At 37.2% G+C, this 26,975-nt stretch overlaps 1 protein-coding gene across 2 annotated transcripts in view; it reads right to left on the reverse strand.

Moving 5' to 3' along the window:
• Nucleotides 1-26,975, reverse strand: part of GNAL (G protein subunit alpha L) — a 183,915-nt gene that overhangs the window by 90,184 nt on the left and 66,756 nt on the right. The window contains exons 1-4 of one of the 2 annotated variants that reach the window (XM_039705943.1): nucleotides 26,248-26,940; nucleotides 25,844-25,916; nucleotides 24,951-25,005; nucleotides 24,657-24,776 (exon numbers count right to left, since the gene is read on the reverse strand). In XM_039705943.1, the coding sequence (XP_039561877.1) occupies nucleotides 24,657-24,776; nucleotides 24,951-25,005; nucleotides 25,844-25,916; nucleotides 26,248-26,386 (387 nt within the window). In that variant the 5' untranslated portion in view covers nucleotides 26,387-26,940. Of the gene's footprint in view, nucleotides 1-24,656; nucleotides 24,777-24,950; nucleotides 25,006-25,843; nucleotides 25,917-26,247; nucleotides 26,941-26,975 lie in introns of those variants that run through there. The other variant, XM_039705942.1, reaches the window with a different exon arrangement.

Raw genomic sequence — 26,975 nt, forward strand, 5'->3', positions numbered from 1 at the left:
TCCCTTCACCACCAATCTACTCTTTTCAGAGCCCCACAGACTTTCAGACTGGTAGCAGTAGGTGGATATATTGCTAGATTTGCTTTTTTTTCTCCAAACTCCACTGACAATTTACCATAGGGGTAAATCAACCCAATGGGGGCATAAAAAACAAACAAAAAAATCCCACCAAGGAACAGTAGCTCTTTGAGAAAATCTCCAATGACTAAAAACTAGCACTAATCCAGACACTGATTCAAGCCAGAAAGAAAATTTCTGCAGCAAGCAAAAACCTGCTATCCCCATTGAAAGTGTTTTGTTGGACTCTTCCATAGGCACTAACACAGCGGAAGTAGAGTTTCTGCCTACCAGGAGGATTCCCACGCAAACAGAACCCAGACACCTCCCACTTTCTTCCCACAGAACTGGTCACCCTTGCCTAATCTCCTTAAGTCATCTGGTGTCTCACTGGGGAAGTGCTATCTAGGACAAAGAAGTCTGTAGGGATGCTGGCAAGAGTGGAAAGCGAATCTTGTGACCGAGTGCACTGGGGCTGAGCTGCTCAGGAAAATGATGATGAAGTGGAGGAGCTGTATTTTTAATGGGAGACAAAGGCCAAAAGGTAGCAGGAGGACTCCACCTCCCTTGGTGGGAGGGAGAGGAAGAGAGAGAGGAAGGAAGAAATGCACTTCTTTTCACAGATACACAGGTCAATAACTAAGTACATAACAATGAAGTTTAAATTTAAACACCAAGTTACTTTTTCAACAATGGTTCTGTATATGATAGCCCTAAATTACAACCTCTCTTTGCTGATGCTGGAAGAGATCCAAGATACTTCAGGAAGAAGTTGGGTCTTCAGGTAAGTAGATTAACTTTTATATAGTATGTAAGATTTTCCAGACAATGTGTGGATTGGAAAAAGGCTTGTGTCAAGATCCACATTTCTTAGGAAGTGGAATAAAAATAGCCAGAGGTTGCAGCAACTAAACCAAGTCCTGGAAAGTCAGCAGCAGACTTCCAAAATAAAAATAAGGCATATTGCTTAGAAAGCATTTCAATGGAAGAATAATACAAACCCATAAAACTGAATCTCTTTTCTTCTACAGCAATCACAGGACTGCCTGAGCCTGCATGATACTACGTATTTTATAATGCTTGCATACCTGCAATCTTATGCAGAGATTAATAAAGTATGGTAGGATATACTTACAAACTATTTAGGTAGCTTTATAATTCAACCAACCCTACTGACAGGGGAATAGGAAGGGGGCAATCACTATATTATTCACTCACTGGACTGAAAAAAGTACTTTATGACATGGAATGACATTAAGAGGTTGTTAGGGACATACACAAAAAAAAACAAACCTGCCTGCTTGCTTGTGTTCTTTTCTAAAGGACTTCTAAATTCACACATTGAAGTCTGTTTATACTAATATATTTTGTATACATTACAGTAAGATCACATTAAGGAAGATAACAATCATTCAGTGTATTTATTTTCAACTCTGCTATACTGAGTGCAACAGATTTTTGTGCATGTGTAAATCCATCTCCATGTTTTGTGAAATAATTCTGTACTGCAAAAAAATGCTACAAATCATTATTCACTTACTGTTGACACATTATAAGGACTCAAACATATAAACCCCGTATTTTTCCTTTTCCCATCTCCTAGTTCAATTGAAATTCCGCTCTCCATCTTGAAAAAGCAAATCACCCAAAATATTAATGGGATTTTAGTTAAGTTAGTTACAGTATTGAAGAAACACTCTCCACTGTTATCACCAGACTTCCTCACATTTTCAATCAATATTTTCACTTTTCTAGCTATTCTGAATGTTTTCAGAACAAGGTTTGCCCATAAGAAATTTAATACTATGATACGAAAATTGAAATGATACCTGCAACTTTTAATGAAGAGCTATCATGTTGAAAGAAAGCATACCTTCAAACCACCTGCCTATGAACTGAATAATCTCATCTCAAAATTCATTAAATGCTCAGTAATCTAAAATGCACTACACTGCTCGTGTCTTATCTACAGTAAGGAAACGCAGAGCTCTGTTGTAATTCACTGAAACACAGCGATATCATATTACATTTTTATTTGTAAAATGGCTATTTACTTTCACTTACAAAACAGTGAACTTAAATTACAAAATTAAAAAAACCAAGTTATTAATGTAGTACTTCTGGCATCAAAACAAGCTTTTAAACACTGTTCAATGTACTTATATATCAAACCATCAGTACCATGCAGGCCAGAGGTTTTAAAGTGTTCTGACATCAGGAACCCTCTGTAAATTTCTCTTCAGCAACAGCAACTTTCCCCTGTTTTGAATGGCATAGTATGAAAATGATGGCCATGCAACTCTGCATTCTGTACCACCCAAAACCACTTTGGCCAGCCCCAGGCAACAATGAATCCACACTACATGAAACAGACCTATGACAGTGTATCTTTTCTTGGATGAAAATAATGCTTGGGTATGTTGCAAGGCATTGGCTCCTGACGCCACAGCAGTTTTGTCACTGGAAGGGGCTGTCACAGCCTTCCGACTAAAAGTCATGGCTGAACAGCACCTCAGCAGTTTATGACTTTTCAAATAAAAACTTCAAGCATGCCTGTTTAGCCATTAAGCTCTGCCTAATTTAGAACAGCTACTGAAGGTTAGTTTTGTTTTAAGACACCATTAGATCGCATGTCTTCTGTATTGTGCAGTAACAACTTTTCACAATAGCTATCCTTTTCCCCTGTTATATTCACTTGATGAATCTCAAGAAAAAGCTACACATAATGTTTCTAGCTAGCAGCACACACTTCAATTGAACTTTTTTACGTGGATGTATACATCAAGAACTATCTTATTGTGGACTTAATGACATGACATTAAAGAGGCACAAATTAAAATGTACGAAACCATAAATTTGAAAAATTATTTAAAAATCTGTCATTTTTCTATTTTAAAAGTTGTTATTTTCTTGTGTTTTAAAGGTAGTTTAGAAGTGATGAAACCTTAAGAATGAGACAATCACTACAAATCTGACAGGCACTGGTGATGATAGATATCAACCCCAAATCCAGTGCTGTTCTCCAGAAAATCATACCCTTTATGTTGATGATACTGACACTGTAAGACAGCATCTTTTGATGAAGTACAGGACACAGAACATCTTCTTCCACAGCACGCTCAGGGAAATTAACTTCCTCATCTAAAATATACTTAAAAACTATTTTCATAGTTAAAAACTATTGCATTTCAAGTTAGCCATGTACAATTTGAATGTGCACATACTTGTGAAAATCAGTCTTGCGCTTTGGGCACGACTAGAAGGACAGAAATTGAGATGTGTTATGCTTGACTGAAACAGGCTGGCAGAAAAGTCCATACAAAAAGCCAGAAGGACTGAAATGAAAGCTTCAGTAGCTGATACAAACACTTTACAACTTGTTGAAAGAGCAAGAAGATAATTAACAAAGATGACACAAGATCCACTTTTATAAAGAACATTATTCAGAAGACTGTACATCTAGCAAAGACAGACTCATGCAGCAAAACACTGGGGCAATGTTGCACTCAACATTCTGCACCTGGGTCCATCACTCCACCCATCTGTTCATACGTATTCATTTATTTTAACTTATGAGCAGAAAACCTTCCATTCTCCTTGAGATTGAAAAATATTATGTAGAACTCCACAACTCTTAAAAATACACTGTCTTGAAGGAGAAAGGTTATTGGCAGTCATAAGCATAAAATGTGACCATAAACATAAAATGTGCACGTCACACTTAAATTTCAGTTGTAGCTTAATTTATCAATCTGTTTCAGCCCTACTGCCAAGGTATGCTGTCTCCTCAGCTCACTTTCCAAGGAATGATGACTTACACTGTTGGATCACCTGTCTGACAAGCAATCATGGCTTCCACCTAACTCTGCAATCCACCGGCCAGTTCCAAACAAATACCACAAAAAGGCAGAGGACTCAAAGAAGGCCTCCAAGTCTAACAAGACTGCCCTTGGCTGGAGAAAAGGGCTGGTTCGACACCTCCTCACTGAAGGGAAGCTTTCAGCATGACCCTAACAAGTTACCTGTTTGTGCTGAATTAGCTGCTGATGGACACACACGGTCTGACCAGCCACCCAACACTTACCAAAAATGCCCTGACATGCACTGCCTCTTGTCCACCTGGAAGGGGACAAGGACTGCTCTGAGGAGAATCCAGCAAGAGACCTGAAGGAGAAATGGGCTATTTATTGTCACTGGAGAGAGAAGTAGGCTGGGTGTCTACAACATTCACAGACAACCAGAATTCACTAGCTCCATTACTCAGAGAACAAATTACATTCTAGGACTGAAAAAAACTCACTTAAAGTTCCTGGTGAAGACCAAAAACAGATTATGCCAAGTACATACCCCATTCTGCTTTAGCTAGGAAGAAAGGCAAGAGAAGGAATGGAGGAAATGAGATTTAAGTTACTTGCTGGAATTGTACAGAGATCCAAGCTGGCTGCTAGAATATGCCTATTTTTCATTTTAGGGACTATTTACTATCTCAAACTGTAGTTCAAATGCTAGTACTACGTACCAAGGGTGGCAATATAAAGCTATGTTAGCTCATTTGCATTATCCATGTATAGCTATATTGAGTCACTCTTTAACACTATATATTATATAACACATACCACATAAATCTTGCAGAACATTTTCCCCACATCTAAGAAACTTTTATGATGGCCATCATCATCATAATTCCACAGAATAAATTTAAGATACAAACCACAGCTTTTTTAGCTCCTTCAGTAACCTCAGAGCACAATAACACTTTGGGCTAGATATTTAACAGAAACTTCTGTAATCAAAGACACAAAAATATGGCAGTCCAAGATAAAGTCAAAATTAGTTTTAAATTGTATTTCAAAACTCAAGTACCCACCAGAGATATACCAGACTTATTGCTGTACTGCAAAGTGTTTGAAAACTGCTTTTCCAGCAGCAAGCATTTATTTACTGGATGGAATGTTCCCATCCCACGAAAAGAAGTTTTCGTTTTAGATCATCTTTAGGAGTCTAAAACAAAACATCAGTTTTGTGCTTACTGTCTAAAGTCAATTAAAACGGATCATGAGAAATAGTCAGAAATTTAAATTATTGGAGTCCTAATGAACATGGCTTGCTACCGGTCACTAGAACTTTCAAGACAAGTAGTCAGTGAAGCAAAAACGGTCCAAATAGGTCAATGACAGAAAAAAAAGATGCCGTCTACACATCAGAATAGCTAATAATTTTGAAGTCTACAACTATTTTTACAAGAAAATTAAAGCTGGAAGTTATTCAATTCCATATTCTATCTAAAGGTATCAATTTACAGTCAATTTTTTAAATGGTTTTCTTTTTGACAAGGTGTCAAATGGCATTTCTAAAATTCATCTGCTAGAAAGGTGCAATTTCTTGACTAGATAAAGGCATAAATGTCTCTGTAAATGTGGGTGCTTTTTTTTAGTAGATAAAGTAGATAAACAGCCTGCTGTTTGTTTGCTATCTAGCTGGTTTTTTTTTTAAATACATTTTGATATTTTTTAAACACGGGACATGCTTCCAGCTCCTAAATGACCTGCAGTGCAATTTACTGTAGTGTGTACTGTACAAAGTTCTTTGGTATCCACAGGAACAGTTACCAACTGATGTGAACTTCCTTCCCTAAAGAGCTTGTTTTGAATAACAAACTACTCCAGGGGGAAATACATTATCTTGTCTAATCAAATGTTCAAGTGAGGCTTATTTCATTCCAGGGCTTTACTATGCATTGTGGAAATGTTTGTGGCACTGACCTTTAATTAATCTCAACCTTAAAGGAAGACAGTAAAAGCTTAGAAGCCCAGATTGTGCATATGATTTTAAAGCCACATTTAAATGGTTTAAAGAATTAATGAAAGTATCCTATTTTTTTAGTGACTATGTTCTCTAAAATGTTTGCTTTTATGTAATCAGCATAAAAGGTTTTCGTAAATATCAGTAGTTATTTGTTCTTACTTTGTTCCATCAGGTTTAAAATATAGATGTTACTGATATAGGGTTTATATTACCAACATGCTTCCTTTTACCCAAGTGTATTTATTCAGTGCTTTTTGATTAGCTGGAAGTGTTTCCCACTGAGAAACATGTACTTTAGACAGAAAACAATTCAACAGGACAGTATCACATATATGTGGGGCAAAAGTTTATTTTTCACGTCAGAGAGCTCGTGTTAGGTAAAAATATAACTCGGCCTCTTGTGATGTCTGCCCAGGTGGCATGAAGCAGAAACAGCCAAGCCATTCCTGAGATGCCTTCTACTGAGGAGACACCTTTGGGGGAGTTTAATGCCCAAGTCCCACCAGAGAAGGAAAGAACAAGTCAAGGACAGCGAGGAAATAAGAGGAAACCAGGGGAAACTGGGGTGCCTTCTTCAGCATCCTCTTTCCTTCACCTCAACCATCCCAGAGCAGATGTCCCTAGACAGGAGAAGTGAGTATCTAGCATGCTCATGGAGAGTTGGGAAAGCAGAGCAGGAAAGCCTTTCTGATGCTGTAAAAAGCACTAATAAAGAAAGAAATATTCTGATGAATTACTCAAACATGCAGTGTTGATTATGTGTATCCATAAAAAAGGAAGAAACCGACATAATTCCTGTTGTTAAACAATAATTATGGTTGGAAGTCCTGAAAGTTTTTGACACTTCTTTTAGACTACTGTCAGGAAGACAATATAATAACACTATAAATAAAAGAAGCAGCATAATAAACAACATCTGAAAAACTGGTGCAATACTCAGGTGTATACATATACATATGATCAAATACTGTTTTTACAGTAAACACTTTACTAATACATACAAGGTATAAAGATCTTGGAAAATCAAATAAAAATGAAGTCCCAAATATTATTGGTTTTTTTGCAACTGATAAACAACAACTGCATTATATTCCTTTAACATTCTCTACTTGTAAAGTGAAGAGTCATAAGTTTCAGGTATTTTTAAAAATGGTACTAATGATTCAGTTCCAAGTCTTATTCTGTTTGTTTTTGATGCATTTTTGACATCCATTCAGGTAAATAAGAAAACAAGCTAGTTATTTCTCTTTCTCACTGCTAATTTCCAGTTCTAGTTGGCTGCACAAGTTAATTCTAAGTTGGTTGGCTTTCAATCACATTTTCTATCTACCACTTTGTAAACTTTCTTGGAAACTTATCCTGATCTTAAAAAAAACCCCCAACATAATAAAGCCTGCTTAAATTAAAACTTTGAGTAAAATGTCATTATTCTTGTTTTGCACTTATTTTGAAGACTAAAGTAACAATATTTGCTTCTACCAATATAACATTGCTCTAGTTTTGAACATGTAAAATAATATGTTTATGTTTTAGATAGTTTATATTTAGACACAGATGGAGAGCAATTTTATTTTAGTCTAAAGCGGCTTGATTTTTTTTTTAACAAACCTGGTGACAAACATGTTCATGCCAATATTTTACTTCACATAATAAAAAAGTGAACTTCCTTTCCAAGTGTCTCTTTACATATTCAGGAAACATCACTGGTACATTCAGCACGAATCTCTCATGGTAAGAGAGGATTCTGATTTTGGAGAACTAAACATGGAAACTAAGGTAAAGGATGGCAGTAATACAATTTAAAACAAATTACAAACACTGCTAGGTGCATAGAAGTACTATGTGGATTGCTTCCACATAGTACTTGCTATTAAGTATTCAGCTTATAAAAATTAATATATTAACTATTCAGCTAAAATGGCATCTATATTTTTGCAAAGACTGACATATTCTTCTTCCATTTTTTCTGGTTACATCAATCCAGGTTGAAATGCAAAGGAAGTTTTATTTTTCCTCTTTTTTCCTTCATGAGAAAAGAGATGAAATAATTTAACGCTTGAGTTAACACAGGCACAGACACTAGGGTTGTATTTAACATTTTTTAGCAGGAGTTGAAAAGTTCAACTGAACTGAAGATATCACTGGACTTCATGAAGACAAAACATTAGATCATATCATGTTTGCTCCCCATTTATCTCCCAAACAACACAATTTAGCTTAGCTAAAATCTGAATTGAACCTCAGGCTTTTTAAGTGTATTGTGAAACTTCAGGAGCTTCACTGCTCCTGTGGAGAGCCCTTTCCCTTCTGGATAGCCACAGGCTCCCTCATGTTATCAGATAACACCTTTTACAGGGACAAGCTGGTAGAAACGAGTTGATGATTTTCTTGTAGAAGTCTCTCCCAGCTTACAGAAAGAAACCCAGAAAGAAAACCAAAAAGAAAACCATCATGGATTCTGGTAAGAAGAGCAATGTGGTCTCACACTTGCTATGGTGCAACTGGATAAATTAAGTAAGGGTTAATAGGGGAATCTCACTGGCATATAAGCCAAAACTTTCACCTGCTCAACAGATATGATTCATTTGTTCTTTTAGGTAACCTATTTAAAAATGAATCAGCATACTGCTGAGATGGGATAGATTGGAAAGTAATCTCTTCTGGAAATGACTTCTTATATCAAGAAGGCAAAGCCACACTAGAGCACTTTCTAGCCTACTGTCCTTTTTCCAACAGTGGATGCCCCAAAAGAAATGGGCAAGGTCAGGACAAGGATACATAACAACAGTCTTGGGACTTCTCAAGAACCTGAACCAAACGGGCTTTCTACATACTCAGGAACCCACAGCTGATTTCTGTTTTGTGAACTCTGAACTCATCCCATCTCCTTCAAAGGCCATGTGAATTTCATAAAGTAGCTTTGATTCTACATAATGTCACTGACATGACGTGCACTGGAACAATGCTTCATTCTTACTTTACAACCACTTATGCTGGCTGATCCAATACCATGGGAAAATGTAAACAGAATTTAAATGTATACATATATAGGTAAGCTCCCCTGCCATGTCTTTCATGGTTGAATGACCCCTCATGGAATTTCTGCATGTGTATTTTCAGTAAAAATAATAGAGTATTTTCAGTATTTTCAGTAAAAATAATAGAGTAGTAGAGTGGAAGTGCCTTGCAGTTACACAATGAAACCAAGAGAAAAGGGTTCTCAGGACATAAGACTCAAACAGCCATATAAGTCTTTTGTACACTCAAGTTCATGTGAGTCAACTGCTTTTGAAAGGCATCAGACTAAGCCTTAAACCTTAAAGCTCCATTCCACAAAGTTAAGTTTAGGAATAACTACAGTGAATGTTGCTGTGTTTACTTATCCAAAAGGGCAAGGGTGAGCAAGACAGACCTGTTCTTATACATTTAACCTCTGCAAGGAATGTCAGTCTTCACATCAGAAGAAGCAAAACTTGCGCTGGGTTTCTCCTGACACACACATTCTCAGTGGCTTTTGGTCTGACTCTAATCTCTGCCCATAGATACCGAGGTGCAGGAAGTAAGCCTGCTTGTTTAGATAGCCATCACCTTCCCATTACATCCTACTGCTTGTTCCCATCTCCGCTTTCTTCTTCTCCATTTTGTGCCACCCGCCCTCAGTTAAAACCACGGAAATGATCTGCACTAAAAATAACCTCTCCCTCCACCTCATTTGGTCAGGCCAAACAAACAGCTTTACCAGGACACAGCTGAGGGCACAGTGCATAAAAATGGGAAAGTGGAGTGGATAGTGATGGGGGAGGGTTGGAGGAAGGGGGACAATGGCTTAGCCAGGCAGCATTGTTTGAAACAATGTGCATGAAACTAAGCAGTAGGCACTCCTTAGCTGCCCAGAGCAGTGACATGACTCAAAGACTGATGACTTGCTTAAATTACAAAAGCTGAGGAGAAAAATAATTGATCTAGAGCCATGAAAAGAGTATCACATGAACCTAAGCATCTCAAAAAAGTAAATGAATTCCAAAGTCACTTAGACAGTGATAGACCCTCCAGTTTTGAAACATCAGGTCCCAACAAGAACCCAACATTTCCACACTGGAAAAACCTGCCCAGAGAGAGTATGCACTGACACAACTGAGCTAGTCCTCTCCTACAGCAAACGAAGAGCACTCAGAGCAAACTTGCTAGGAGCAAATGCCTGGAATTCCCCCCCAAGTCAAGCCAACTGTTAAGAGTCACAACTTTCTCCCTACTACATCCTCACATTCCATACAGCAACTCTCCAGAAAGTACTGAAACTTTTTATTTTTAACTTCCCTCTTGGTGGCTGGAAGCAGGCAGAACAATATGCTTTTACAAAAAAAAACCCCCAAAACAAACACGCCTAATTGTGCTATTTGCAAATATGCTTTGTTGTTTGTATTTTGGAAAGAGAAAACATAAAAGAAAAGAGAACTTTGATTTACTGCACATTTTTTATCTCTGTATTTCCCTGGGATTCCAACTCCTAAAGTATAAGCATGTTGACATCTATCATGTAAGCATGGATCAGGAATGGTGTTAGCATGACATGTGGCTGTACTTATAATAAGCCCACCACTCCTAACAATTACAGAACAAAAAAAAAAGATATGCCTTTCAATGTGACAATCCTCTGAGTAAACTACATTGCAAGACCCATGTCAGGATTTTTTCCTTCAAATTCATTCCATTAGGAAAGTAGGAGCTACTCCTAGTGGGAATACAAAATGGAAATTGTCTCTTTTTTCTACAGGTTTTGCTATCACAAGCAGGAGAACTAATGAAACCTCATATACTGTGATCTGTAGTTCTTTAAACTTCTCAAATCGCAAAGTCAACAGCTTTGTCTTAACTTGCTCTGAAACCCCTATTCTGAAGACAAATACAAAACACACATCTCCAAAAAGCCTGCAGACTACCAAGGATGGCACTTGAGTTTACTTCCTCGAGGTGATAGTTGGGAGCTGTCACTAACATTTCAAAGCTAGTCACCTGCTCCCGCTACCAGAAGAACCTTCTCACAGACTTGAAACAAACTTGTTTTATCCTCCAAATTCTATTTTCATTTCCATGTACTCCAGGGGCTACAGCTAACAGCCTCTGAACTGGATTTTTCACCCCACTGTTAGCCACCAGATGTCCTAGATCTTGAACAGATTAGAACCTTGTACAGAAGTAGGAAAAGTCTTATACATAAATGCACATATGCGTGCCAGTGCACACACGCATGAAAACAAAAACCCCTGCCTGCTGGTTTGACTTGAAAATATCTGAAGGCATGCTCTTTGCTCCTCTGAGCCTTTAGAGATAATACTCCTGACTGCATTACTTCCCTCAGCCATTTTTTTCTGCTTTTAGGGAGGAAAATGTTAGGCCCTGTTGAATTAGGAAATGTGCGTAACTCTCCGTGAGAAGTGAATCATGTGCATCTTGCCAGGAATCAGTTTTAAAACAATCAACATGTGGAAGCACAAGAGAGTTTTGTGCATGGTATGTTAGAGCCTACTACACTGTCTGATATAGCACTCTGGAAGAACATGCACAATTTATGAGAAATCATCACTGTCTGTTTACACAACATGGCCATGACAAAATTAGTTAGATAACTAGATAACAAAGTCCTAGATTAATTCAAGACATGATTACAGAAAATTTAGTTTTGGAAAAGAAGTCCCAGAGGTTTTCAACTAACATGCCCATAAAAGCTCTGTGAACAGAAAGTGGCAAATATGTAAGACCAACTGACATGACCTTGTGTCTTACAAAGTTTCCCAGATTTTCAGAAGTTTTTAACTTCTTGAGCATGAGCTGATTCATGTCACTGCAAATGCAAATGTAAGTGCCCGAAACTGGGCACTCGTATCTCAGTGTCTTTATGAGATCGTGATTGTTAAATTCACTGTTGCAGAATATCCCAAACATGTGAACTTGCCATACACCACAGAAGATGGGAATTTTCTCCTCTCCTCAACTTCATTTCCTCCCTCTGAACAGACAGGCACAAGAATATGTAATTACAGCTTTTTAAATACTAAAAATTGTATTTGGCTCCCTTTCCTCTTCGACTCGGAGTGATCTCTTTCTACGAGTAAACATACCCAGTTTACTTTGTCTCCTCTTACTCCTGATGCTCTCCTCTGGACTCCATTTGTGTACTTCTTTTTAAATTCAGTTCCCAAAATTAGACACAATATCCCAGCTGAGAACTCACCATTGCCAAAGAAAACGGCATAATTACTTCATGCTTTTTTGTACAACAGCCTCGTTAATGCATCCCAGAATGAGTTAACTTATTGTTTGTGGTCCATTACTACAACAAAGAATTTTTCCTGCACTACAAGCAGTTTCTTTGCATCCTGTATCCTCTTCCATTCCCTTCCCTAGAGACTTTCTGTTTATTCCTGAGAGGCTACCAGAAGGGGATGACTGGTTGACCTGCTGGAGACAACCATGTCTGACAGACTTTAATGTACAGATTTAGTATTACCAAGATCCTAGAGCAGCTTGGTTTTAATTTCTTGTACTGCTAAAAAGACCTGAGAAGTGAAACAGAAATGAACTATTTTCTTTGAAATGTCTAGTCACAACTGATAGAGAAAATATGATGAAGAGAGGTACAGATTTAAAAATTAAATAAGTCAATAAAAAGAAGTATTTCAGCAGTAAAAAGAGGCCTTCTCTAGTTGCCACTCCTTACTATTTTTGCCTCTTTAATCACAATCTACAACACTTTTTCCCACAAACCACAAGTGCTGAATCATGTAAGACCTAAATTGACATAAAAATAACAAAATTCTGCTACTTGCAGCATTTCCCCAAGGGAGATCAAAAAGTTCAGACCATTTTCTCTTAGTGACACACAGCACTAGGAACTGCAAAAAAAAAAAGGGGCATTTTGTATTTTTAAACATTTTATTTCTCTAATGAGAAGGGTTCAAAATAATGGTGTTCTCTTCTGCTAAATCAGGCAAACTGTAATGAACAACTAAGGAACTATGAGCAGATTTGAAAGCACAAATGTCTTTTGTGGTACTGTAAACATTGTCTCTCCAAAATCAGGCTGAAGAGCAATTTATTTTCCATTTTAAGAACAAAAATAAAGTGTGATCTCCATCTGTATGGAAGAAAATATTAGTCATGGTACATAATTTTAAAAATGCATCTTCATAAGTCATACATGGCAGTATAGCAAATGAGAAGACATGTCATTACACATGAAAGAATGAAAAAATTGAATGCAATGGATTTTTTGAACAGACTAGTCAATGTGTATAACAGATCTGAAAATACCTGAGATAAGGATAATTATCATTAATACTACCCTTTGGGCTCTGCTAATGTGTTGGTACAGAGGCCTCTATGCACATTCCTCTTACCTGCAATTGTGCTCAAGCTTTCATAGAATTATAAAATAATCTACTGTAATTATACAAAGATACCAACGCGTTGTCAAAAACTCCCCAAACCCTACCAACAGCAACACCAACAAAAACCCCCACAGCACAATAAAGAAGACTAGATAATGAAAAAGAAGACAACACCTTGAACACTATTCGTAGTTTGGGTTTCTCATTGCCAACAGGATCTAATAAAACTAGAAAGGCAACAAGAATTAGGAAAGACACAGAACAAGTCCTGTGAGAGAACTTAAGGAGACTCTAAGTGGGAAGACAAATATTTGGAGGTACACGATATGCAATGAGGGGGGCAATGCAGGAAAGATGAAATATTTTTAGTAGAGAAACTAGGGAAGACTTGTGGGCAGCAGGCTTGGAGGTTAAAAAAACCCAACAAAACAAACAAAAACCTCGAAATTAATCAAATCAATCAAGTGGGACTTCCTCATACAACACATACTTAAACTGCAGAACTCACTGCAGTAACTGAAAGCTCACACAGGATGGGAGGGGGAAAAAAAATCCTGGAAGAAACATCTACCAAAATTATTAAATCCAGAAATGCCACTCCCAGTCAGAAAAACCTCAGCCATGAATCTGTAGACTAGAATGACCAACGTGGGAAACATTACTATGTGTGGGTCTCCCTCTTAAACTCTTTTTCCTGTTTCGCTATCAGTCACGGTCAGAGATGAGATCTGGTGCTAAATGAACCCGTGATCTGAGCTGGTACAGTATTCTTATGGTTTTATTGAGCTGTGCAAATCAACTTAAGGTAAATTATCTAGGACACTGTGCATAAAACCTTTCCTTCTGCACAGAAAGTTATGCTGCTGCAGCCTACTGTTCAGCAAGCCTTTTAAAGATATTATTATTAAAAAACCCCACAATATGAAAATGAATCACAGTGATTGAAAAGACCTACTGTTCACAGCTTAATAGCATCCAGAGAACTGTCATTTATCTGAAAAAGATTTTGCTTATTTCAAGTTCTGTGCCAATCTCTAACCTACACAACTTTACCCACCCCCAAGAAAATCCATAAAAGTGCTCAGCGACCTCCCAAATATAAAATTAATGGAGAAAAATTATTTGCTTGTTTTGCTTTTCAATTGAAAGTATTTGTGATTTTTATATTAATGTCACTGCGTAACCGGAAGCTCGGCTGAATGAATGCTGTGCTGGCAGTACTAGCTGTGCATTTAGGTCCATATATATCCAACTGTTTAAGCCTTTGCAACATTAGACCCTTGGGAATATAGCTGCTTAGGATGACTTCTGTATTTATGGAATATAATAGTTCTTGCCAGCCTTTCATTCATCAGTGAGAAGAATCAAAACCTGCTCTATAGAATGAAGGCCAAGGATGAAATTCAATACTTTATTTCTTTAAGATCCAGTGAAAATCCTCTGCAGTTTGAATGGCTGGTTCTCAGAAATGTCAACAGCCATCTTCCTCTATTGACATGATTTTTAGTCCCTAAAATGATTTTTTTATTATGACTTCTCACTTACACATTCCCTGACTAATTATTCTTTTGGTCCATGATATACCCACACTCTGCTGTTAGTTAGCACGTTAACTTTGCTTCTGTTAAAATCTGGATAGAAATTCAGTAGATAACAACAGCGATAAGAAATGCTAATTCTAGGGATGGGAAAAGAAAAGCTCTACTGTTCAGCTAAAAGTATGCTATCCTAAATAAGTGAGTCTTCCCAAAAGGAACAGGCAGCACTGACATCCTGAGACGGAAAGAAAAGCTAAAGTTAGAGGACACCTGCCCTCCAAAAGACAATTCTCATGCACATTTTAAAAGCTACAAATCCTACCATGAAGACTCACTCTGCTGTGATACCTGCTGGAAATCTAATAATTAATGACAGGGCTTCAGTAGCATGTGGTGACATCTGACCTCCTCCTCTGGTGACCATATATTTGCTACATAGTTTTTTCATTCACATTTCTCCTCTGCTTTTTTCATTTTTTGTTTGTTTGGGTTTTTCTGCCTGGAGTTGGTAACTCCTCATGGCACAGAGCCTGTACCAAAGGCACTCTGGAGGTGACTGGCAACCAGGTCCTGCTGCTGTTTGTGGCAGCTGTAGGTTTGCAGGCAAGGAAAGGGCAGCTCATTGTCTGCACAGAGGGCAGCAAGGACACACTTTCCCCTATTTTAGTTAACTGTTCTTTGCCTTTTCTTGTTTTCCTACCTGACAGTTCTTAAATTTGGTATTATTTAGCTCCTATGAAAGAAAGTATGTGGGTGTATGTTAAGAAAAGAATGATCTGCACAGCTCTGTCACTTAACATCCTCTGGAAGTGAGGGTGGACGTGATCAAAAAGCATTCACCAAATTAACAGAGATAAGAGGGCTTGCATATCTTTAGCCTATTTCATCTTGCTAAACAATTTCAGTTCAAAACAGTGGGATAATTATTTGCATTAAAATATGTTTAAGTCCTACTGACAGCACCAAGAAAACTCAAATGTAATGAATTGGCAGAAGTGTCAGAAAATGTTTATTTTAAAAAGATTTAAAAGGCAAAGTTCATCTCTAATGTCGACGTAGCAGAAAAAAATCCAATATTCTCTCTTTCCTAAGGATAAATATCCTTTCAAAACATCCAGCATAGGTTTTTAAAACAAATACTAGTAGATTAATTACAAGAGTACACTTCAAACCAACCAAAATTAATCTACTGATTTAAAGCAAGAAACCCTAATCTGCATGCTTCATGTGATAGCTGGCATGCTTACAACCAGAGGAGCTCTGTTCCAAGAAATTATTAGAAGTTTCCAAAGTAAAAGGCAATATGAACTTGAAACTGTGTTGTACAAATTACATTCTCCTCCTGACTCCTTTTCAAGAGAAGGCCCTGAAATTTGAATTGAATCTCTCTAACTACAGCAAAACAAATTATGTGACAAGGGTGACAGAACAAAACCATAAACATTTTATGGAAACTTTTAGCAGTTAACTGCAAATGTGCATTGTTCTCGCCTTTTATCTGCTTTATAGCAGTCCTATTTATATTTATTATAAAGAGCTTCTTAGATCCTCAGAGGAAAAAAAATTGTTCATAGTACCTTTTGGTTTTTAACCTATCTATTTCAGTGTATGCAAGGTATACATAGAGTCTTCTGTTCACACTATTTAGCTTGTTCTCTGTTCCTCAGCTCAGGTTGCTACCTTCTGCAAACAAAATATGCTGTCTGTGTATGCAGTCTTTGTTGACATTAAAAGAGGTAATCCGCTGTTGACAATAAGTACAAACCATGGATGAAGCTATGGAGGTGATGAAAAAAACAAGCAAAGGTCTAAGCTCAACATGGTTGTGGAAAGAGAAGCTGTGATCTCATCAGGTACTGAAGAAAGGGAATTGTAGCTCTTTGCTGCTGTGCAGATGAACACTCACTTCTTTGAAACACTAAATGATGACACTAATATTATTTGAGTAGGTGATAGTCTCTGTTCTATAGGTTTCCACCAGCTTCAGTGACAAGGTGCATGTATGTGATGATTTATCCATGATCTGTACACTTTTATCATGGTCACTGAAGCAAAAAACATTCTCCCTGACTAGTAAACATCCTACTTTTTCAGAGCACTCACAAAAGGCAAAACCAGCAAATCAATCTGCAATCTTTGGCTTAAGAGATTAAAAGAATTAACTAATAATAAAGGCAATTCAAAAAACACACTCTGCTCTACCTTTTCTCTGGCTGTGATGGAAAATCTGTTTTAATGCAGTTCATAAATAGTGGTAATTCATAAAAATTTCAATACCCTTCTTCTGAAAACTGCCACTTTTGAAAGTCTGAAATGTCATCATCCTTCAATGAAATGGACAATGCATCTTCATGAAGAGTGTGGTTAATTTTTGCACTTATTTACATTTACTTCCATTATAATTCAGTTTGATTTACACATAAGCAGAAAAACAAATTAATTTCTTGCCATCATTCGATGTTCATGTCAAATCTTGATATATAAACTCCTTGGTAATCCAATCTTCTACAGAAATTTCAGTGGCACCTCAACAGGAGGGGTAAAAAATTCAAGAACTCCTTTTGTTTCTAGCCTTAAAAAAGATGGAGAATCAGGATCAGATTGTGATTCTGGCCAATCTACGACACCTCTGTCAAGAATCACCACAGGGATCAGTGCTACTCCACTGGCTGTTTTTCCAAGCTTTACCTCCTGGGGTGGCACAGGACTGCTGCCACCTCTGCATTGCAGGATCGCTTTCAGAAGGTACCCCAGAAGCAGCCACAATTGTGAAGGAATTCAAAAGAGCAGACCCCAAAAGCAACCACATTTTGAAATAAATCTATGTCTGTGGCAGGTCTGCGGCAAGGACAATGGTAGTGCCGGCTTTAACCTATTGATTTTGCCTTTCTTTAATTCAAAATTAGGGTGTACACTGAAAAATACATGATGAACAAAAATACTCTAATGTTCAGAAATGATCCTCTAATACATTTTTTGTTCTGTGAGGAGAATCAGTCACTCCTACTTAAAATGATAATTCAAGTTATTAGTCTTCCTTTTGTCATCAAATCTAATATCCAAATTTAGATGTAAAAATATTTTTATCCTAATAAAATGCAATACAAGTATATGAACTTTTCATCTCAAATTGTAGCCAAAAAAGGCAGAATGTGACATTTATTATTAATAATTTGCAGTAGTTGACTGGATGCTGGACTGAGGGGTAAAAAACCCCTCTAATTAATTTGTATTAATAGGTACAAAACTTGGAAGTCATACCAGAAAACGTCAACAGGTTTGGAGACCACAGAAATAAGTTTTACTTAGCAGCAGCAATAATAATGATAAATGATAGTATCTTTCCAGTTTCACAGTGAAAGTCTCTGTGTTGTGTGATGATAATAAATAAGTCAGGCTGGATAAAGTGTTAATACCACCTCAATATCTGGGAAATCAGACTCACAATATAAGACAACAAACATTTAATTTGGTGTTACTATGATGATGTAATACTTAATGTAAGACTGAACTTTATTCACAGGCACCATTGTTCATAAGACTTCTTCAAATAACTGCCTTTTCAGAATGGAATTATTTTACACTGTAAGCTACAAAAAAAATTCTAAAAATGCAAAGTATTTATGAAAAAAGGGAACCTTTTCCACATATTTCAAAGTTGAATCTGTTCTTACAAATATTGAGACAGGAAGGCTTAGGAACAAAAGTCTTTAATTTTTTTTCTGAATACAACTCCTATTTATTAACTTTGGATAATTTGTGATCATGTACAGGATTTCCTATAGCTCTCAATCCCAGAATTTCTACAACTACTCCTTGTTGGGGGCCTAAGTAGATCCCTGAGCTCCTTTCCTGGAATACAAATTTAATTCTTTACTTCTCATTGGTATGAACTGTTGTGGGTCAGTGAGTCTGGAACAAGGGGTAGAAGAAATATGTTACACTTTTATTACAGAATAATGTTCTACTATAGCAAAAAACTTACTTTATTTTATGCTTGAGCATCAATTTTTTGTCTAAAACAAGCACTATCCCAAACACAAACTGTGTATTTTAAGCAAGAAGTCCTGAACTTCACAGAAGAGCTGTACTTTATACACAAACCACTCCAATTTTAAACTCCAGTTGTTTTCAGTAAAGTCAAAGTATTTATTAAGGAGATAAAATAAAAGAATTAAAGAAAACCATGGTACAGGTTTGTAATTTTACAGTTCCAGTATATATTATAAATTTGAGAAGTTTAGATGTTTTGAGATTTGTTGATTTGGGGCTTTTTTCCTTTTTTTTTCCCCTCCCACACTGCTCTATACTTGTTTGTAGTATGATCCCAGTTCCAGTCTCGTATTTTTGAAACCACACAGTTAAAATAATAACTGATTATTTACGAAAGCACAACTGGATTGACTGATCCATCAAAAGCAAACTTACTGCTTACAGAGAACAAGAACAACAGAACAAGTAACACTGAAGTTTTTGTTTTTTTTTTGATCTCATGTATGAAATGCTTGTAACTTTAACACTGACTAATAAGAACATTAAGGACTTGGTTTGCCAGTTTAATGAAAAGCGACAAGCCACAGCTGCATGCAAACAGGTACTTCATATGGAAGAAAAGCTATTGCTGGGCTTTAGCAGAATCTGCTCTTCACATAAAAAGAGCTCAAATTCAGTATTTACAGTTAATGCATAGTGTACAGCATGAAAAAACCTGCTACCACAATAAAAACATTTCATGGGTTAACTGATTGCTTCTTCTCCCTAATATCCTCTACTTTTCAGTTCTGACAATTTTAACCTCTGTATGAAGACTAAGGAGCTGCCAACACCTCCAACAGCATATGTGTTTTCAGCTATCCTTCTCTATCAGCCTACTTCATTAGTTCTTCAGGTGTTATTAATTCAGGGCAGTAATAAGGTTGCCAGACCAACACAACTTTATTGTTGCCTGGCCTTTAAAAAACCTTGTGTATTTGTTTAAATATGAAAATATGTTTTTATGTAAATATGAAAATCCACCAACGTGCATTTTAGATCACAGAACACCACAAATGAATTAATTTTTAAAAGTCTAATTGATTTAAAAAAATTAATATTTATATTAATATTGAGTAATGTTAAGTACTGCAATCACAGGTAGTTATAAAAACCTGTGGTCATTCTACCCAAAATGGTAAACAAAGCCCTAAAGTAAAAATTTAGATAGAAAGAAAAATCAAGTGAAGCTACTTGAGTGGCAATATTCTCTGCATTCTCTCTTTTATTTTATTTTATTTTCAGGTAAAATGTATATTTTCCCAGTCACAAAAAAGATGGGAAAATTGTGAGCTAAGTGAAAATGAGAAAATGTAAGGTGATGCTATTTTGTAACTCCTTTGGGCTACATCAAAGGGAAACTTAATTTGTGGTCAAATAAAGTTCCAGCATTAACTGTACAACCCAAACAAGTTTAACTATATATAAACCATACTTATCAAGTTTCTTTTTAATCCACCATAAAGACTTTCTACAGCACAACACTACACTTCACCAAAGCAAGATTTTCAGTTGCTTCAAACACTGAGATGCACACTGTGAAAAAGCCACCTCCAGGTATCAACATAAGATTGAATCTGAATACCAGGTACCAGAAAAATGTGAAATGCTTAGCAAAAGTCTATGTAACTTCAAATTCTGAGCAAAAGGGTTTATCTTTCTTGATCGTGTTTTTGTATGATGAATACGATGCTCTGATTTTTAAAAAGAAAACCTGAGGGAAAATTAAAGTCATCAGATAGAACTCAAACTGAAAATGTAAAGCAAACCGCAGACCTGATTAATCTAAAGTACTTTCCCTGTCAATGCCCACATTAACATTTCATTCTTAACAGCTAAATTAAAGAGCTTGCCTGACTAATAAAATAGCTTTAAAAATTATATTTAAAACTCACATACTAAAATCAGCACAAGGGACTGAATCTACACAACTCATTACTTACAAAGTTTCCAAAAAATACTTTTCCTCTCTAAAACATTTTTTGCAAAGGAAGATGAATCTTTTGAAAACTGTCCCTGCTCCCTAAAGCCTGTGAAGTATTTACATGTTCTTGACTAAGTGGATGATACATGTTTGCTGGTAACTGGTTTGTGGGGCCAAACACTTGACAATGCAGCCCAGGGGTAGGTGACCATTATCTGCTATAAGCCTACACAAAACAAATCAGATGAGCTTCCTTCAAGACATATTCTATGCAAAGCAACTTCATTTGGCTACATTTTTGGGGAAGACAAGGGGTGAAGGAATTATACACTGATCAGCTTTGTAGTTCCCAGAAAATTCAAGAACTTTAACAAAGAAAACTGACCTTGAGTAAACACACATTAAGGTAATACACCAGAGCTACCAGCATATTATGGCCTTAATACATTCACCCTGATTCACAAAGGACAAAATAAATTCCAGTCAATAAAGTATTAAAATTGCAGCAGATCAATTCCTTTTAACTTTAGCAATTATCAATCAACACATTGCCAAAAATAATAAAAAAATCCTTTTTGATAGGGGATGCATCCCCAGTTCCAGTGTTGAAGCACTTCCTCTGATTCTGCCTTTGAGCAAAGATAATGCCTAATCTGGTCAGACAAAAATTTATCTTGATTCCTGTCACAACTTCAAGGAAGACAATACAGTGGACACTTGACTTACTTCTATTTATCAATTTTGTGAAAATTCTAGCTCTAGTTCTTATGATTTATAGAATTAGAACACAGCAGTCAGCCAGGAAATACTTTGTAAAAATTGTACAGTCTTTTATAAAAGTAATAAAAGACTATGTAAAAAATTATTCAAGAAATCCAGAAAGCTTTCAATTTTTATACCAACTAGAAGAACCATCAAGGTAGCATAACCAAACCATACAGATAATGATTTTTTAAAGTAAAACTCTTGTGGGGGGCACTCCACAGACTCTTAAAGTGTTGTTAAAACACTGTAAAGAGAAAACCATTTGTTTTATAATTTGTATCACTACTAAAGAAAATATTCTGCTTATATTTTATAGAGAGGTATGTAATTAAAAAAACTAGACAAAGACCCAGAATATTTTAGTCTAAATATGAAGTCTCCATCTTTACTCAAGTTCTCGGAATTTCAGTCATAAATTGCAATTAAGAGTATGATTTCACCCACAGGAAATCAGTATTTTCATATCCACCTATTTCAAGGGCAATTTTCACAATTAAATGTGTATTAGTTAATTTGTATGCAATTTAAGAACGTCTGTCCAAGCAAACCCAGTATGTCATAAATATGCTTAAATTAGCGCCCCAGGAGTGTAGGTCAGATTGTGCCACCAGTCAAGTTTCTGCAGCTCATCAGGAATCTCTCTTTAAAGACTCCTCATAAGGTGCAGTCATTTTCCCACATTTGGCATGCAATGTATCTGAAATCCATCTTCAACTAACACACATCGATTTTTATGACAAAGGTTACATAGCTAATGTCATCCAAAAATTGACACATCTGTAATTCAAATTGCAACACTAAGGATCTTTAACAATTCATTACCATTCATACTGTCACAAACCCTAAAGCTGCCTCTTCCCTCATTCAAAGAAGAATAACCTTTGTCACTCTCTAGAATGTGCCAAAATGTGCCCCAGAGCTGCCTATGTCAGCATTTTTCCCTTCACAACTATTCTGATGTGAGGATGATTAGCCCTAAAGTCCTGCATGTCTACTGCTAAACACTTGGTTTGGGCTCAGATGGCCTTACTCCATACATCAGCTATTAATTACAGAATCAGTAATGCTTAGCAGAGGATGCCTGACTGATTACTATCCAAGTATTTATTTTTATGTCTGTCCTTATCCAAAAATACTAAATGGGTCAAAATTTATTTCAGCTGGAAACCTAATTTTACTTTATCATGGGCTTAAACTGGAGTAAAATCAAGCCCTGAAGCACAATAGCATTTTTTTTTCAATCTGCCTTGCTCACAAATCCTCCTGGAAATAAATAACATTTGAACCAAGAAAAATTTAAAAGCCCTAAAAATCTTGGCATACTTTACATTTTACAAATATTAAACCTACAAACTGAGCTGAGATGAAAACTGAAGGGAAAATATGAAAGTGACACAGAAATATATTTACTTCTAAATCAGCATTAGATTTCTCTTCTTCTTTTAAACTTGTAACAACCTTTTAACTATTTTTAAAATTAGAACTAATAATTGACACTATTTAAATAACATGGTATTTTCAGAAAACCTATTTAATTAAAACCACTTATTAATATTTTTATTTTAAACTGAAATGGACTTTGAATTGAGATTTCAAATGAATTATTAATTGTTTCAAGGTCCACTGGGTCCTATTCTTTTCCCCTCCAAGAAGGTTGAATTTTCCTCTATATAAAATACCAAGCCATGAGTGGAATTTGACTAGATATAGCCAGCTTCTGTGAAAAAGGAGAAAATTTGAAAGCAATCATAAACTAAAAATATCTCCAGCCCTATGAAAAGTCCAGTTTAGCCTTCTTTTATCCCAGAAACTCAAAAGAACATATGTACTATAAAGAACTGCGAAGTATATGTATCACCATTTTTTTTACTCATCAAAGGATCAAAATTAAAAAAAAAATCCACATAAAATGAGCAACAAATGCCTCAGAACTGTAATACCTGCAGAAGACAAATACTTCATGTCAAGCTCACATTCAATTTCTAAAAAGAGTTTCTCATTTTCACTAACTTACATCCACCAATTGAGCAATTATGCAATATGTGGGTGTACCTTGCAGTCGATTTTTTTTAACATCTGCATTCTGTGTTAAATCCTAACTGTACAAGATGTCTGATAATTTTTCTTTATCTTGAACCTTCAAAGTGGTAGGTTTACCAGAGGCAAAACCACACATCAGAGAATATGAGTCATATAACAAAGAAATGACTCTTCCCCTTCTCCCCCTTGCACCCTGAAGCTATAATAACCTAAAGACACTCTATTGTAAATGGCTTCTTTGGCAGTATTGATAGCATGTACAACTCGCAATCATTTAGCCAACAAATGAAGATACTTTTAAGTCCTTACTGTATCCATAACAAATTGCTTTCAGTACCATTTTAAGGCAAATTAAAACTGTGCTACAGCAAAAATAAAATTCAGAATGTCTATGCACTTGCTTTCTTGTCATGCATAAAACATGAAACATTCTATGCATGTACCTATAAATAATAACATAAAAAGATAAAAATAATGTATGATGCCTATGCAAGTTAATCTGAAAAGTATCTCTCATTTGTATACAAAAGATCAGCCTCCATGCAAAGTCCCACATTGATTCCATCTCAAATTAAAGCAACATTTACATACAAGCAAACCACTGCTCATGCCAACTACAATACATGAGGAAGCAAAGCACCTCACTTGACCACTGCTTACGCAGGTTTCCACTCTGAAGTGCAGTAAATATGGGAAACAACACTGAGGCCATTCCAGCCTTTTATTTCCTCTTATATCCTTTTCTGCAGGTAGACAGTAACTCCTCAGGTTAACATCCTGCATCTAATTCCACGTAGGAAATCAGCTTTCAACAAAGTCTTATTTGATGTGTCAATATGTAAGATTGCATCAGAAAATCTGAAGAGAGCTAAATGCAGAAACAGCATTTAGAGCCATTAGCAAATAAATCCATAACAACAAAACCCTGCACCACTAAAACAGGTGCAACCACCACAGCCTTGTAAGAAAGTTAACAGAGGTGATGCTGGCATAAGATCTCTCTATGACCATCTTCCAAAAAGTAAATAACCCCAATGTTTCAGGAAATCCAAGTGAAGCAACATATTCCCCCTCGAAGCAGAATAAATCGGTGGTTTCTGTTCTTACCTGTGTATAGTCAAAGTCAGAAAGAGGAGCTATACTCTTGATGTAGTCCATTCGAAATTGGTTTTCTGGGTTGGCCAATGGAACTGGGGGTATTAAAGTGCTCATAGCTGAAACTATAGTCTAGAATTGGATAAAACAAAAAAACAAACACATTAATCTGGATACAGGATCAATAGAAGATAATCCAATCTGATCAGCAAAATGGGATTTCTCTCATCACAATCTTGGAAAGCATAATCCTTATAATTTCCAGTATAAACAAGCATGGAAGAACAGTATAAAGTGTGTTCTTACCACAATCGCATCTTTAACGTTTTTCCGAATATCCAGTATTTTCTGTTTCTTTTCTCTGCATTAAAACAGAAATATTAACACTTTGATTTTTTCTTCCAAAGCAGTTCAGTCATTTGCATTTAATTTTTTTTCACTGATCACTTGTTTATCTGCCCTTCAAACATTAAAACATACTATAGTAAAAAAAATAGGCAAGACAAATACATTTTGCCCTTATCCATTTTCTTGCATAGTATAAAGAGCAATGCACATTCATCCCTAATATATTTTTCTAAATCATTCAATCACAGCCACATCTGCAAAGCTTCCCCTGATGGAACTGGAAGTCATTCTTTCATTTCCACAGCATGATGTAAACATGCTCTAAATTAACAACACGTAGGTGAAGGCCAACACATATCTAAAATGAATGCTATGGATTAATAATGATTTCTGGCAAAGAGTTCTTTAGAGAGAAAATGATGTACCCTCACAAAACAGGAGGATTTCTAACAAATAGGCAAAATTAGTTTCAGTTTTACGCTAACCCCAGCACCAGAAAAACAGCACACAGTGTCATCTGATTATGATTTGACATGTATTTTTATATTACAGACAGATGCAATATTTGGTTATTTGCTTCTATGTAAAAAGTAGTCGCCATGTTGTTGCTACACAGGGGCCTGTCAAGCGCTGCAGTAGCAACAGTGTAAAATACAGTAAAGGGGCCAGAAGGAGAAAATGCAAACATACAATAGCAGCAATTTCCTTATTCTCACTCCCCTCCCTCCCGCAAAACAGTGTCAAGCCACCAAAACACAGGGGATGAGAGGAGAAATTTCCTAGCGTACTGTGTGTTAACCTGTTTCCAACATTTAAGGAAAAATAAGTCACAAAGTGTCAATAATTCTTACTCTGAATTAAATCCATTGACATGTAGGATTCGCATTTGTTTCACAATAGTGCTTTTTCCTGACTCACCAGCCCCTAAAAGAGAAAGAAGGAAAGGGAGAACATTGTGATACACGGCTCAGGCTGGGTGGTCGGAGAGTTTTTTTGGGTTTCTTTTTTTTGCTCTTTTTTTTTTTGGACGCGACAGCATCTCCCACCTCGGCAGCATTTCTGTATGTGTGCATCCATGTGGCTCAGGCGCTGAGCTCGATCTGTGGACGCCTCGCTTATTAATCAACACAGCAGCCTACATTTTCCACAGCCGCATCTCCCCTCTCGGCTGCGCCCGCCGCCCCGCCGGGCTGGGGCTGCTGCCCCCTCCTCGCCCTGCTCGCCCCGGCCCCCACCTCTGCCGCTTCCTCCTTACCCAGCAGCAGCAAGCGGTGTGTCGCTTTATAAGCCAGCCTCTCTTTCTGCAACTGCTTCTCTATTTTTTTGTTGGCTTCTCGCTGCGCTTTCTCATCGATACGCTGATCCTCCGTTTTGCTGTTGCCCAAACACCCCATAGCCGCTGCTCAGGGTGGATGTCAAATCGCTGCCTTCTCAGATTTAGTATTTACAAGGGGAGGGGAGTGGGGGGGGAGGCAGAAGACAAGTCTTTATATCCGTGTGTGTCCCTGCGACGGCTTCTCTCCGCTTCTTCCCACCCGGCTCGCTCACATAAAATGGTCTCTGGCCGCGTTCCGATCGCAGCGGAGTTGGCTGCTTCGCTCCCCACCAGAGATGCGGAGAGCAGGCGGCAGAGGTAACCCTGCCCCGGCGGGGAGGGGGTGGGGGGAGAAAGCTGTGCAAAAATGCCTAACATGCAACGAGAGGGAGAAAAGGGCTCCTCCTGGAAACCAGCCGGGTGCCGCTCTCCGCTCTCCCTCCCCACCGCGCACACAATCCCTATATTTCTCTGTAAAGGTCTATTTTTGTCTTCCTAACTCAGCACTGCCTCTTTCTGCGAGACCAGGAAACAGCCCCGCTACCAGCCCTACGCGCAGGGAAGCCGAAGGAGAAAGGTAAAAGCCGGGCGGATCTACCTGGCTCCTGCGGGGCCGGGGCCGGGCGGCGCCTCGGGGTCCGCGCCCCCCGCCCGGGCCGCCCCCGCCC

Source organism: Passer montanus, unplaced genomic scaffold, assembly GCF_014805655.1.
Source record: "Passer montanus isolate IOZ18808 unplaced genomic scaffold, ASM1480565v1 scaffold19, whole genome shotgun sequence".
Taxonomy (NCBI): Eukaryota; Metazoa; Chordata; class Aves; order Passeriformes; family Passeridae; genus Passer; species Passer montanus.